Raw genomic sequence first — 14,161 nt, 5'->3', positions numbered from 1 at the left:
ATTTGTTTCATGTAATAAGTAAATAAAATAACACCATTGAAAATATTTGAATGTAAACAGTTGATCTTGAAAGAAGCACTAATCTCCTAAATGTATTGGTAAGGATAGAGGATTGCTTAAAAGCTGCTGTTAGGGAGATGTTGATGGATGAACTTAATTGTATGACTTTATATATATATATATATATATATATATATATATATATATATATATATATATATATATATATATATATATATATATATATATATATATATATATATATAACTTCTTGTCCTATCCACTCCTATGCTGATGATACCACCCTGCACTTTTCCACGTCTTTTCATAGACGTCCAACCCTTCAGGAGGTAAACATATCACGCAGGGAGGCCACAGAACGCCTGACTTCTGATCTTTCTAAAATTTCTGATTGGGGCAGAGCAAACTTGGTATTGTTCAATGCCTCAAAAACTCAATTCCTCCATCTATCAACTCGACACAATCTTCCAGACAACTATCCCCTCTTCTTCAATGACACTCAACTGTCCCCCTCTTCTACACTGAACATCCTCGGTCTGTCCTTTACTTATAATCTGAACTGGAAACTTCACATCTTATCTCTAGCTAAAACAGCTTCCATGAAGTTAGGTGTTCTGAGACGTCTCCGCCAGTTTTTCTCACCCCCCCAGCTGCTAACTCTGTACAAGGGCCTTATCCGTCCATGTATGGAGTATGCTTCACATGTCTGGGGGGATTCCACTCATACTGCTGTTCTAGACAGGGTGGAATCAAAAGCTTTTCGTCTCATCAACTCCTCTCCTCTAACTGACTGTCTTCAGCCTCTCTCTCACCGCCGCAATGTTGCATCTCTAGCTGTCTTCTACCGCTATTTTCATGCTAACTGCTCTTTTGATCTTGCTAACTGCATGCCTCCCCTCCTTCCGCGGCCTCGCTGCACAAGACTTTCTTCTTTCTCTCACTCCTATTCTGTCCACCTCTCTAACACAAGAGTTAACCAGTATTCTCAATCATTCATCCCTTTCTCTGGTAAACTCTGGAACTCCTTGCCTGCTTCTGTATTTCCACCTTCCTATGACTTGAATTCCTTCAAGAGGGAGGTTTCAAGACACTTATCCACCAATTTTTGACCACTGCTTTGACCCTTTTAAGGGACTGGCATTTCAGTGGGCATTTTTTTTTATTAGATTTTTGTTGCCCTTGGCCAGTATCCTTCCTACATAAAAAAAATATATATATATATATATATATATATATATATATATATATATATATATATATATATATATATATATATATATATATATATATATATATATATTGTATGACACCATGAATCCTCTTTGTGCCCCAGATCATTGACCCCTGGGCAGGATCCTATGCCATGGAGACGCTCACCAATGAGGTGTACCAGGCTGGCAGGAGTGTCATTGAGGAGGTGGAGGCCATGGGAGGGATGGCAAAGGCTGTGGAGTCTGGTGAGTACTGCCATTGTGAGGAGGTGGAGGCCATGGGAGGGGAGAAATGGCAAAGGCTGTGGAGTCTGCCACTATGAGGAGGTGGAGGCAAGAGGTTGTAGTGTCTGGTCAGTACTGCCCTTACTATCACTGCTGCCACCACACTCTGTTTATCTGTTCATGTTAAAATTTTCAGCCGTGGAGTCTGAATCAGATGAGGAGACCAGAAATGTCCCCAGGTTGGGCTGCTCCTCTGGTATTGATCCAGAGTGCTTTGATACCCTACTCATTTAGTTCTTCATCAATTTCTGAAACATCCTCAGCCTTAGATATAATTTTCAATCTGCAGAACATCACCTTTCTTAGACCTTCACCTAGACCTCGCCTTTCCCTTACTAAAACAGGTGCCTGAGGCTACTGACACCAACCCTTTCTCTGTTCCCTCTCACTTTTAATCCAAAGTTGGATGTGGATGTTGTTTCTATATCTACAACAACTTAACTTAATGTCGTACTGATGCTTCTGAGTCTTTCAAATTTTAAGCCATCTAGCTTAGATTTAAAATAATCACTCAGGCTAAATTTATCAGTGATTCCAACTATGGAAATGGAAATGTTTTTGATTATTTAACTTTCAAAGTGAAGTATATCCTAACAACCAGATTATCAAATAACCTCTTCACTTCTATTATCAGTCACAAGGAGGATCCTCAAGGAACACATGAAGAAGTTGAGTGACAGAAAAACCACCAAGTGGTGCTCCTTCAGGAAGAGCGGCCCAGCACCGCCTCTTTGCATTTGCTTCACTTATTTCATGCTTAATTACATTGTTTTTCCATGTTGTTGTATTAGTAATTGGTTATAGGATCAAATAGGACTTTCAAGACATATGAAAATCATACCTAACAGGAAATATTATTTTTTTACTATGTTAAAGAAGTGCAAAGAGATTTCCAGGGATGGCTGTCACCAGCCAGCCCTAGCTCCCCTGTTCTCCTTCCCCACCAGACACAGGACCAGAATCCCCATCATCCTTCAGCTCAGCTGTTAATTGTAGAGATTTTTCACTTTCTTTTCACATACCCATTATTTAATGGCTTTCTGTTTAATTTTTAAAATATAAATTTACATTGTATGTAGATTTATTTCTTTGGTTGTTTTGGAATGATGGCCAGAAAATCCCAGGGTGTTGGTGGCTGGTAGGAATGCTTTCGCCATCAACCCCATTATGATGAACTGGCTTTACTATTGTGTTTTTAAGAACATATCCCAGTCTTGTACCTTGGAAGCAGTGTACTGTAGCTCTTTCTTACTCATGTTCATGGCCAACTCTACCTAGGTAAAGTGAATGTACTGCTTCATACTTATGAGGCTGTGGTGAAACTGGAGGTTGGCGGGCTTCATTTGAAAACATTCCCATGGCTGCCAACAGAAGGACTCACCTGGTATTTTCTGCTAAACCTAGTGTATATCACCATATCACATTTTTTTATATAAATATGAATCACTGAATATTTCCCATCATTTCAGTATGTGTAAAATGCCTTAATTCCCTAATTTTCAAAGTTAGTTTATAATGAATACCCTCTCATATAGAGAAACAGGAAAATGCCTGCTAATACCTTGACGGGAAGTGTCTTCTCTAGAAGATTCTCTGAGGAAAGGGAAAGAGGTAGATTGATAATCTGGCCATAACTCTCCTCCCTTTCGTGGAGATATCCATTCTTGGTCATCTCAGTATTCACCACCAGCTTTGGCTTTCCTCTCCCTTCACTGACCAACTTAGTGAACTTTGCTATTTTACATGACCTAGAGGAAATATTGCAACATCCTTTCTACATTCATCATCAACATTCTTGACCTCCTCTAATCCTTTTGCTTATTCTGTCACTCTGTTCTCTCCATGAGGCTCCTCTGATCTTAATATCATCCTTGCATCATGCCTTATTACTCCAGATCCTTTTCAGGGTCCTCCAAAGCAGGGATGCTTTTGGTGTTTTGCCTCTGCTAATTGATGGGGGACCTGAGGAGGTATTATTCAGATATTTCTTGGAATGACTACTGCTCCATGTCAGAGACTCATCTCTGGGTGCTGAGTGCATAACAGGTGATAGAGTTTGGCATGGAGGCATACATTCCTCACATTCTATTGCATTGAACCATGGTTTAACTTAGATTATTCTCATGCTATATGTGATAGAAAAGCAACCCACAAACAGCACTTCAGCTTTTCATCACCTAAATCTTATGCACTTTACATTTAGGCTTGAAATCATGCCAAGACAACCAGCAAAACATTCTTTCATCAATAGAAAATGTTAGTCTCCCTTAATGTAACTCCATTCATGACTTCTGGCACCTTGCCAAAAATATCTCAACAATTTTTGTTCTTTGTCTTTACCTCATCTCAACCTGATGGCACCACTGTCATCTCATCAAACTCTAAGGCTGAACTTTTCACTCAGATCTTTGCTAAAAATTAAACTTACAGACATGATAGGGTCTCTCCTATTTTTCTTCATAACTGTGCCCCTGTGCTCTCACTTCGCCTGGTCAAACTCTTCTAACTCTGTCAACATCTTACCTTTCCTTCCTGCCTACATTCAGTCTGTCCCTAAAATGATGATTACTGTACCCTTCAAGGTATTGGCCTATTACTTTAATTTTCTGCCTTCCTAAAGTTTTTGAATCTATCCTCACAGGAAGAGTCTTGAACACTTATCACTTCACAACCTTATATGCAGTCACCAGTGTGGATTCCATGCCATTCTGCTGGTGATTTTTCCTTCCTTACTAAATCTTGATCATTCCTCTTTTCAAGTGGTAAATTGTTTGCTAATGTCGTAGGAATATCAAAATGTTTGATAAGAGTCTGGCACAAACATTTAATATCTAGACTGTCTTCTTATGACTTGTATCCTCTTTGTAACTTCATTTAAGTTTCCTTACTGACTATTCTATTGCTGTTGTGGTAAATGGTCACTGTTCAAAGAGCTCAGGGCTCTGCTGTCACCCACTCTTTGTTATACATGAGTTATCTTAAGTTCATTATTCTGTCCCCTTCTAACCTGATGATACCATTCTGCTCCTCTCACACATGGAAGCCAAAGAATACTTGACTTCTGACCTCTCTGAAATCTCTGATTTGGGCAAAGATTAAATGATTTATAATTATTGATAATCAACCTGGACTGACCCTTTTATCCTAGTATTGGTTAAAGTTTTGGACTGACCCTTTTATCCCAGTATTGGTTATGGTTACTGTTATGAGTTTCATCTTTTATGCTTGTTTAGCTCATGCATTTGTCATGAGCTTGACCTTGATGTCACCTACACAGTTTCACATATTCTTTTAAGTTCTTGATGTGCAGATTTGAATGACAAAGGCTTTTTGAAAAAACTAGATGGTATTGCAAACACACTTAGGTTTATAAGCTAGAGATGCAAGCAAGTTCTGGTGTTTATTTTTATACTCCCTATTTATTGAATATGAGGTACATAAAGTATAAGTCACTCTCCCACCAAAGGTATTCATTGTCTCCGTGTAGTATTTCTAAGTTGCCTGTGTGGGTTCATGACGACTGACTTGAAAAACACAGGAGAGTTTCCTGGTGTCTGTTGTGCAAATGTTTCAACAAAATTTCTGTTCATTCAACAAGGCACATCAGTGTCCACCTGTACACTGCCCTCCAGAACTACAATTGCAAGAAGGAAGCAAATGGAAGCTCACCATCATATTTTAGAAGTGAAAGAGCCTGACTGAAAGCAGTAAATTGAGGGAAAAAAAAAAAAATGCCACTCCCTTCAAAAGGAGTTTAATAAAGTTTAATAAGTAAGAGTTCCAAATCAGTGGTGACCAATCCCTCTGATAATGATGAATTAAGTGGGTATTTTTCAGCTTGGTGTGCATAGTAAAGTGAATGATGTGTTGATGCTAAACTACTTTTTAATTGGAAAAAGATAAAAAATATATATATATATAAACAATGAAATGTACAGCAACACTAGCAATGTTCTCTTCACCAGCACTTTTAATTCTTTCCATTTCTATTGTAAGCTGAAAATGTGCCTCTTGTGTCCCTTGATAGTTGGAATGCTGAGCTGATCCTTGATTGAAAGCTGGTCACAGAACCTCAGCAGGAAACTGACAAATGTGCAACAAGAAAAGATAGATGTGGAGACTTCTGTATGTCAATATGGAAACTTGACATCATAAGGACACAGCCAGAATCTTAACAAGACTGCAGGAGAAACAAATGTATATGCTGAAATACGATTTTTAATAGTAGAACATGTCATTGAACTACATTACCAGAGCAAGGGGTGTGTGCAATCAGTATACATAAAGAAAAGGGTTTTATAGAACAGAACATGACTAGCTTGACTCAATCTGGTAAAAAAATATAAGTAGGCACACACACACACACACACACACACACACACACACACACACACACACACACACACACACACACACACACACACACACACACACACACACACACACACACACACACACACACACACACACACACATGTAAAAGATTGACAATTTTTTTCTTTCCAGGGTGGGCTAAGTTGAAGATTGAGGAATGTGCTGCAAAGAGACAAGCCATGATAGACAGTGGCAAAGGTGAGAGAGAGAGAGAGAGAGAGAGAGAGAGAGAGAGAGAGAGAGAGAGAGAGAGAGAGAGAGAGAGAGAGAGAGAGAGAGAGAGAGAGAGAGAGAGAGAGAGAGAGAGAGAGTCACTAACTTTGTGTTCTTCCCTGGGATCTCTGTAAGCAAACATGTTGATTGCAAGTTAGAATATGACAGTTCCTTGGTCAGCCATCCTCTTTTATGATGCAGTCAACCTCATGCCCTTAACTGTTGGCCGTTGGTTTAGACTAGTGGATATGGGCACTGGTTCTCTCCCATGGGGCTGTTTGCTGGGACCTCAGATTTGCTTCCTGTCCAATTTTCACCATGTTATGACAGAATACTAACAAAGTAAAAGTAAGTCCATGGTAGAGATGGGCAGGATCCAGCAACGTCAGTACTTGCAGATCCAATTACTTGAGGTGGGTCCCTTGTGTTGTGTGGTCAGTGAGGCAGCCTGAGATCATTACTGGGTGGTTGGTACTTGTGTGGGGAGAGAAAACAACAACTGGATCCATGAGGCAGCCAGAGATCCTTGTTGGGAACCCAGTACTTGTGTGGGGAGAGAAACAACCACTGGATCATGAAGCAACCAGATGATTACTGAGAATCGTGTGGCTGTCAGTAGAAGCTCAGCTGGCTTGGTGGCCTGACAGATCCCGCTGAATACATTTACCAAGTCCTGAATATACTACTCTGTTATTGCGTTCATTACTTTCTCTTTACCTTACACAACAAAAGTTTAGTGATTTTCACATGGTTTGTGACTTCAAATGTGAGAGCCACATCTTCAACATTATATCCTTGAAAACACATGTTGAAAAAATATTTCCAACAAGATGAGTTCATCAATCCACCATAAAGAGTGTGATAATTAGCAAGGATCCAGCCTCAAACAGGATATGAATCCTGGACCTAAATTTTTGTAAGCCCACTCCCAGCGCAGCTCAGGCAGTTACACTGAAGTGTCATTAGCAGTTACTTTCCATCAGTCAGTCACTCTGCTCCTGCTCAGCGTACTACTACTCCAGCCAAGATTCCAGATTCTAATTCATATCAGGCCTGTGTATGGTTGTGCAAGGTAAATTTCACTGTATAACCTGGCATTGGTGCCTGCAATATAACATGTTTCACCATACATGTTCTGCTTGTGAGAAAAAGTTGTCTGCAGTTTGATTGGAGAAAAATTAAAATGAGAGTGGAAATGAAATCTATACATGCATATCTCTCCAATATATACAGCAGAACCTCAGTTCTAGAACTTAATTCATTCCTAAAAGTCATTTGAAATCCAAAATGTTTGGAAATTAAAATTATTTTCCCTTGAGAATCAATGTAAAATGGATTAATCTGTTCCCAAACACCAGTCTACCCTGTCTTAGCAGCTTATGATAGATGCTTCCACAGCCAAGATGGTTGCTTCACAACATCTCTGGCTCACAAATTATTTACCTAGAAGGGATGTACTGAATGAACTTATTGACACAGAACTCATCAGAAGATATTATTTAGATTGTGTAGGTATTTTCTTTGTCACCAATCTAGTGAGGGAAGCCTTACAGAGTGACACAGAGAGGAGCAACCCACTTACTGCCAAAATGAAGGTAATAATAACACTAAGACATTTTGCTGCTTGGAAAAGCTATTGGAAAAATGTAGTTGCACAGTAGTGAAGGCATTGGGAATCATCAGGAGAGCCACAGGTCGCTCAAGATGAGCTCATCAACCCACCAGAACCTCAATTCTAGAACTTAATTCATTCCTTAAAGTTGTTTGAAATCCAAAATGTTTGAAAATCATTATATAGGGCGTAAGAGAATTAACGGCAGGTGAAGAAGTTTTAAGGTCACAATATAATGAATTAGTTAGACAGTCAGAAAGTTAACGAGGAAAGCTAAGGGCAATTATGAATTAAAGGTAGCCAGCCAGGCAAAGACAGACCCCAAGGGATTTTATCTGGTATACAGGATGAATAATAAGGATACTATAGGTCCATTAAAGGCAGCAGATGGGGAGCTGGTTAGTTCTGGGGAGGAGATTAGTAAAATTCTGAATGAGTATTTTTTAACTGTCTTCACCCAGGAAAACATGCAGGATATGCCAGATAGTGAACAGGTGTTTAGAGCAGATGAGAATGAGAAGCTGACAGATATTTCCATAACTAGGGAGATAGTGGAACAGGAGATAGATAGGCTAAAAAAATTCAAGACACCAGGACCAGATGAAATGTATCCCAGAGTACTTAAGGAATGCAAAGAGATTATTAGTGAGCCATTAGTTTCCGTCTTTAGGAAATCACTTGAGTCAGGTGAGGTACCAGTAATGTGGAGGCAGGCTAATGTAGTACCTATCTTTAAGAGAGTAGATAAAACTTTAGCATCCTACTATAGATCTGTCAGCTTAACCTCAGTTGTAGGTAAAATATTAGAGTCAATAATAGTGAGGAATATTAGGGAACATTTAGACAAACATAACTTGATAAATCAGTCACAGCATGGCTTCACGAAGGGGAAGTTTTGCCTGACAGTTGTTAAGTTTTTACAGTAAAGTGTACGAGGCAGTAGATAATGATGATAGTTATGATATCTTATATTTGGACTTTAGTAAAGCATTTGACAAGGTACCCCATCAAAGGCTCCTGAGAAAGGTTAGGGCACATGGGATAGTTGGGAAGGTGTTAGGGTGGATAGGGTCATGGCTTAGTGACAGGCAACAAAGAGTTGTAATAAACGGCTCGAAATCCGAGTGGGGTTATGTAATTAGTGGGGTGCCACAGGGATCAGTAATAGGGCCATTGTTATTTCTAATATATATATATATCAATGACTTGGATAGTGGAATTAGTAGTGATGTTAGTAAATTAGCGGATGACACAAAGATAGGTAGATTAATTAGGTCAGAATCGGATGCCATCGCCTTGCAGGTAGATTTAGATAGAATGAATGAATGGACGGACAGATGGCAAATGCAATTTAATATCAATAAATGTAAAGTAGTTAGCGTAGGTAGAGGAAACTCACATAGTAGGTACACATTAAACAACGAAACTCTGGTAGGTACAGGGTACGAGAAAGATTTAGGAGTTATAGTTAGCTCTGAACTCCGTCTAGGAAAACAATGCATAGAAGCCAGAAACAGGGCAAATAGGGTACTAGGATTCATTTTTAGGAGTGTTAAAAGTAGAAGGCCGGAAGTAATGTTAAAGTTATACTTGGCGCTGGTCAGACCTCATCTAGACTACGCTGTGCAGTTCTGGTCCCCTCGTTACAGGAAAGATGTAGATCTATTAGAATCAGTACAGAGGAGAATGACTGAAAGGATACAGGGGATGAGGAGTATTCCTTGCGAGACGAGATTGAAGTTGTTAAATTTACATTCTTTAGAGAGATGTAGGTTAAGAGGGGACCTGATAGAAGTCTTTAAGTGGTATAAGGCTTATAACAAGGGGGATGTAAGCAAAATTCTTAGGATCAGCAACCAGGGTAGAACAAAAAATAATGGGTTCAAGCTTGAAAAATTTAGGTTTAGGAAAGAGATAGGAAAAAATTGGTTCTCAAATAGAGTGGTAGATGAATGGAATGAATGGACTCAATAATCACTAGAGAGCTTTAAGAGAAGATTAGACAGGTTTATGGATGGGGATAATAGATGGAAATAGCTAGGTATATTTCATACAGGGATTGCCACATGTAAGCCTGGTCACTTCTTGCAGCTTCCCTTATGTTCTAAGATTACTCTTGAGCTCCAAAGACTGTTTGTTTACATTTAGGTTTCTCATTTACCTTATTTCAAAGATTGAATTACTGTCTTGCACTCTGCATCTCTCCTCCAAATATATAAAAACAAAGTAAATATTTATAGAAACTATAAATTAATAATAAATGGCAGTTTTTGCTGTCTTTTAATATTCCAAATCAAGTAACGTTCTTCTAGAACAAATTATGGTACCACAACAGAAACAATAATGAGTTCAAAATTCTGTTCAGAAATTTATTTTTCCAGAAAAGAAGGTGTTCAGTAACTAAGGTTCCACTGTATTTGCTTATTAATCTACATTGCAAAATTACATGTTTGGAGCTCCCCTCACTAGCAGCTCAGACTCAGGTGAGGCCCAAGAGCCGGTGTGGTTAACATCCCTGTACAGCCACCAGTTGGCTCTCAAAGACAGGAAGAGAAGTTTAACACCATTGAAATCTTTCCTTATGTTTCCAGCAATTAAACATTCTTTTGTATTGCTTTGTTTACAGTGAAACTTATCAATCACCTTTGATCATTTTATGGTCAAAAGGTTTGATGTAAATGGTTTTAAAAGGAAATTTTTGTTAAAGCTACATTCCTGCAACTTCTGAATAAAGGGGAAGTGTTTAATTTAGTGTTAAGTATAAGGAAAGAATGTATGTTGTGTGTACAGAGGTCAAGAAACATGAAGGAAGAACAACAACTGTTAACCTGTTGGTTCTAACAAGGCTGTTTGTGATGGACTTCATTGTCTGTTCTAATGTGACTGATGAAATGATGGTGAAGGTAAAGGCTTCCTCTTTCTCCCAACAAAGGTGGACCTCACCTCAGAGCCACAAATCATGTGAAATTCACTTAACTTTTATTGTGTAAGGCAAAAAGAAAATAGTGAATGCAATAACCTTAGTAGTAGCAAGAAAGGAAGGAATATCATGCAGCATGGAAACATTTCATGGAAATTTTTATGTGATAGAAAAAAAGTCACTACTGCAACATTTACTGGGGCAACAGCAAGCAGTGAGAAAAAATAACAAGTTTGAAAGGGGCTAAATTTTGTGATGACAGTGCTTGGTAACTTACTTGCAGATAAGAGACTAAGTACTTTTCTGATCTGCTCTTGAAAACTGTAATTATTATTTTGGTGATAACATAGAAGGGAAGAAATTACTAGACATTCGTTACCCAATAGATAAAATATTTGGCTTTGTTTGACATGATCTCTTACCAGTATCTTAAAACTGTCATTTTGTAATGTTTGCTTGATTGAGGATAAAAAAAATTTACTTTTTAAGTCACTAAAAACCTTAGAATATTTTGAACACATCAGGTCACCATGTATCTTCAATTTTGACAAGCTAAACAAATTTAGAGTCTTTGTACAAGCAAGGCCATAAATAGTGGCTAATTATAAACAATAATAATACCAGCTATTCATGGTAACCAGCTGTTTGTGGCAACCATCTTGTCAGTAACAAAATAACAATGAAATATATTTCACTTAGCACAATATTGATATCATGTTGTATTTCCCCACTTCTTTATAACTTGTAGATGATGAGGAACCAAGACAACTAGGCCTTGTAGTCTATCTTCTGGAAGACTTTTTACACTCATTGCAGTGTAGCTTTTAGTTTTGGCAGTGAACTACTGTCTTCCTTCATCTCATTTTTCAGAAAAGATCACAAGTTCTTGATATGATTTAGATCATGACTGTTGGCAGGCCAGTCCTTGATGCAATTTAACACACAATTGTCAAATCACTCCTTTACTTCTTTGCTTGTGTGGCAGGAAGCCCCATTCTACATGAGACATTGTCTTGTATTTCTTTTAACACTCCCCTGAATTGTCATGCAACATTTTTAAGTAATGTTCACTTTTCACTGATTCTCCTTTTTCAAAAAAAAGACCAAATTACCATTGTCATGGTATGTGCATGCTCTCCAAACCATTACTGAATATGGATGTTTTTCCATCTTTATTGTGTATTTTGAGTCATTCCAACCAGGTTTTAATAAGTTGATGGGTGTTGTGTCATCTTTGGCTGCCCAGCACCAGTGCAGCCAGCATTCAGCAGTATGTTGAGGCACACCAGTTTGTTTTTGAATAGCATTTGCATTAATTCCAGCCTTATGTAAGGTGCAAATATGATCAATTACATTCTTACATACCATTGTCCTGTGACTGAACACAAGATGTGCAAAATATCACTCATATTCTGAGAAATTGTGCTTGTACTGTCTCCAAGACAAATATCATCACCCATGACACAAATCACTGACTGTCAACTTTCACAGCCCTGCTGATAGCTCTCTGAGTGAAGAAGCTGCCAAATAGTTTTTTTTTTCTCTTCATATGTGTATCTGCCAGCCAGACAGGAGAGGTAAAATGATCCTGTCATGCTGTGCAATACCTGCAGTTATTTTGACCTCCCCTGTATTTGTCAGCCTTGGTGGAGTTGTTGTAATTATTCATTGTATTTTAATTTTAAATTTCCTTTTTTCTGTTATATGGAGACCAAACTACATGCAGTACTCAAGATAAGGCTGAACCAGTGCATCAAAGTTTTAACATATGTCACTTTTCTTATTTTTTATCAAAGGTGTAAGAGAGAGAGAGAGAGAGAGAGAGAGAGAGAGAGAGAGAGAGAGAGAGAGAGAGAGAGAGAGAGAGAGAGAGAGAGAGAGAAGCTTATGTCTTCATTCTCAGCAGTGAAATTTTATCCCTTCCACAGAAGTCATTGTGGGAGTCAACAAGTACCGTCTTGAGAAGGAGGAAACGGTTGATGTCCTGATGATTGACAACAATGAAGTTCGTGAAACTCAAATCAACAAATTGAAGCAGGTGAGGTGAGCCTGTCAGGTTGCAACAAGTGGCTGTGGTGGTGCTGGTGTGTTGAAAGCTTTGAGACCTTTGTGCCTTCACTATGAAAACCACTCACAAAAAAGAATGAAAAAAAAGAGATAAAGTTATTCATTAGTGATGTGCTTGAACACAAGTGAAAGCTTCCAAACTCAGATGTGCACAACAGGAGGCAAAAACAACAATAAGATAAACAGAATTTTGAAGGTAACAGGAAATTGTTAGCAATGAGGCCTTATTATATATATATATATATATATATATATATATATATATATATATATATATATATATATATATATATATATATATATATATATTAACTTAGATATGGAATTTAAGGATCATTTCTAGCATATCACTAGATTTGAAATTGCTAAGTGAAAAGTGTTAGTCAAGGAAACCCTCTGTAAGCTTATTGGTTATTGCAAAACTGTACATGGTGATTTCTAGGGCAAGAAACTGATGCCTTGCTTCTGTGTTATTTGTTTAGTATGGTCTGCTGTGTTTAAGTAAGATCAGTATCTCTAGTCAGGCAATATTTTGATGTGAAGGGTGACTGTGGTGGGTGGACTGTATATACACAGTCATGGCATCTGCTGGGTTAACATTAGTGGCTGAGGTCTTTGCTTAATAAACATCAGGTGCACAGCCACTGTCTCACTCTTGGGGGAATGGAAGATCAGGTACTTTACAACAGACTCATGCTAGAATGGAAAATGAGTGAACATATGTTATGGAAGGCAACCCAAGGGATCCTGTTTGCAGGTATTTGGTGGGCACTATGGTCTGACCATTCTGATTTGAGTGTTTAGGCATTGTCCTTTCTGGGGATTCCCCTTCTTGCAGCACTGCCAAACCTTGCACTGGGGCCAATTATTAGATTAGAGCCTGTGTGTTGCTGATAACCTCGCTCACCACATGCCACCTCTCTCTCTCTCTCTCTCTCTCTCTCTCTCTCTCTCTCTCTCTCTCTCTCTCTCTCTCTCTCTCTCTCTCTCTCCTTTGTGAATTTCATTTAAATGTGATAGGTTTCTTGTTACATGTGATATTTTCTTTAAACTATGATGTTATATTTTTATTCTTTAGTTATGACTTTTTCACACACCACCGAGGTAAAAGTCAAGGCACGCTGGTGGCTTTCGCTGTTCAGGCAACAGCTCTTGAGGGGTCAAGTAATGACCCCATATTAGCTTTTTCTTCCCCAAAAAACTTATTTACTAAGTAAGCTCGTTTTCTTGTCTGTGGAGGTGACAAGAGCAAGCAGGAAAGGCAGCTTTTTCCATCCTGGCTGGCGGTGCGAGAGGGAGTGACCTTGGATCAACATGGTCACTCTGACCATGTGACCACACTCGGTCACCCATGGAGATATGACAGCACCTGGAGGAAATGTTGCCAAGTATTGTGGTGTTTGCAAAAAAAACAAAAAAAACAATGCAAGTACCATTAGAAAAAACATATATTACACT

General features: G+C 38.5%; 1 protein-coding gene across 1 annotated transcript in view; it reads left to right on the top strand.

Annotated features, from left to right (window-relative positions):
* Window positions 1-14,161, top strand: part of LOC135115198 (methylmalonyl-CoA mutase, mitochondrial-like) — a 69,358-nt gene that overhangs the window by 35,044 nt on the left and 20,153 nt on the right. The window contains exons 9-11 of the mRNA XM_064031705.1: window positions 1,355-1,478; window positions 6,024-6,089; window positions 12,565-12,674. Coding sequence (XP_063887775.1) covers window positions 1,355-1,478; window positions 6,024-6,089; window positions 12,565-12,674 — 300 coding nt within the window. The remainder of the gene's footprint in view (window positions 1-1,354; window positions 1,479-6,023; window positions 6,090-12,564; window positions 12,675-14,161) is intronic.

Source organism: Scylla paramamosain, chromosome 29, assembly GCF_035594125.1.
Source record: "Scylla paramamosain isolate STU-SP2022 chromosome 29, ASM3559412v1, whole genome shotgun sequence".
NCBI classification, from domain to species: domain Eukaryota; kingdom Metazoa; phylum Arthropoda; class Malacostraca; order Decapoda; family Portunidae; genus Scylla; species Scylla paramamosain.
This window is presented reverse-complemented; position numbering and strand designations above follow the sequence as displayed.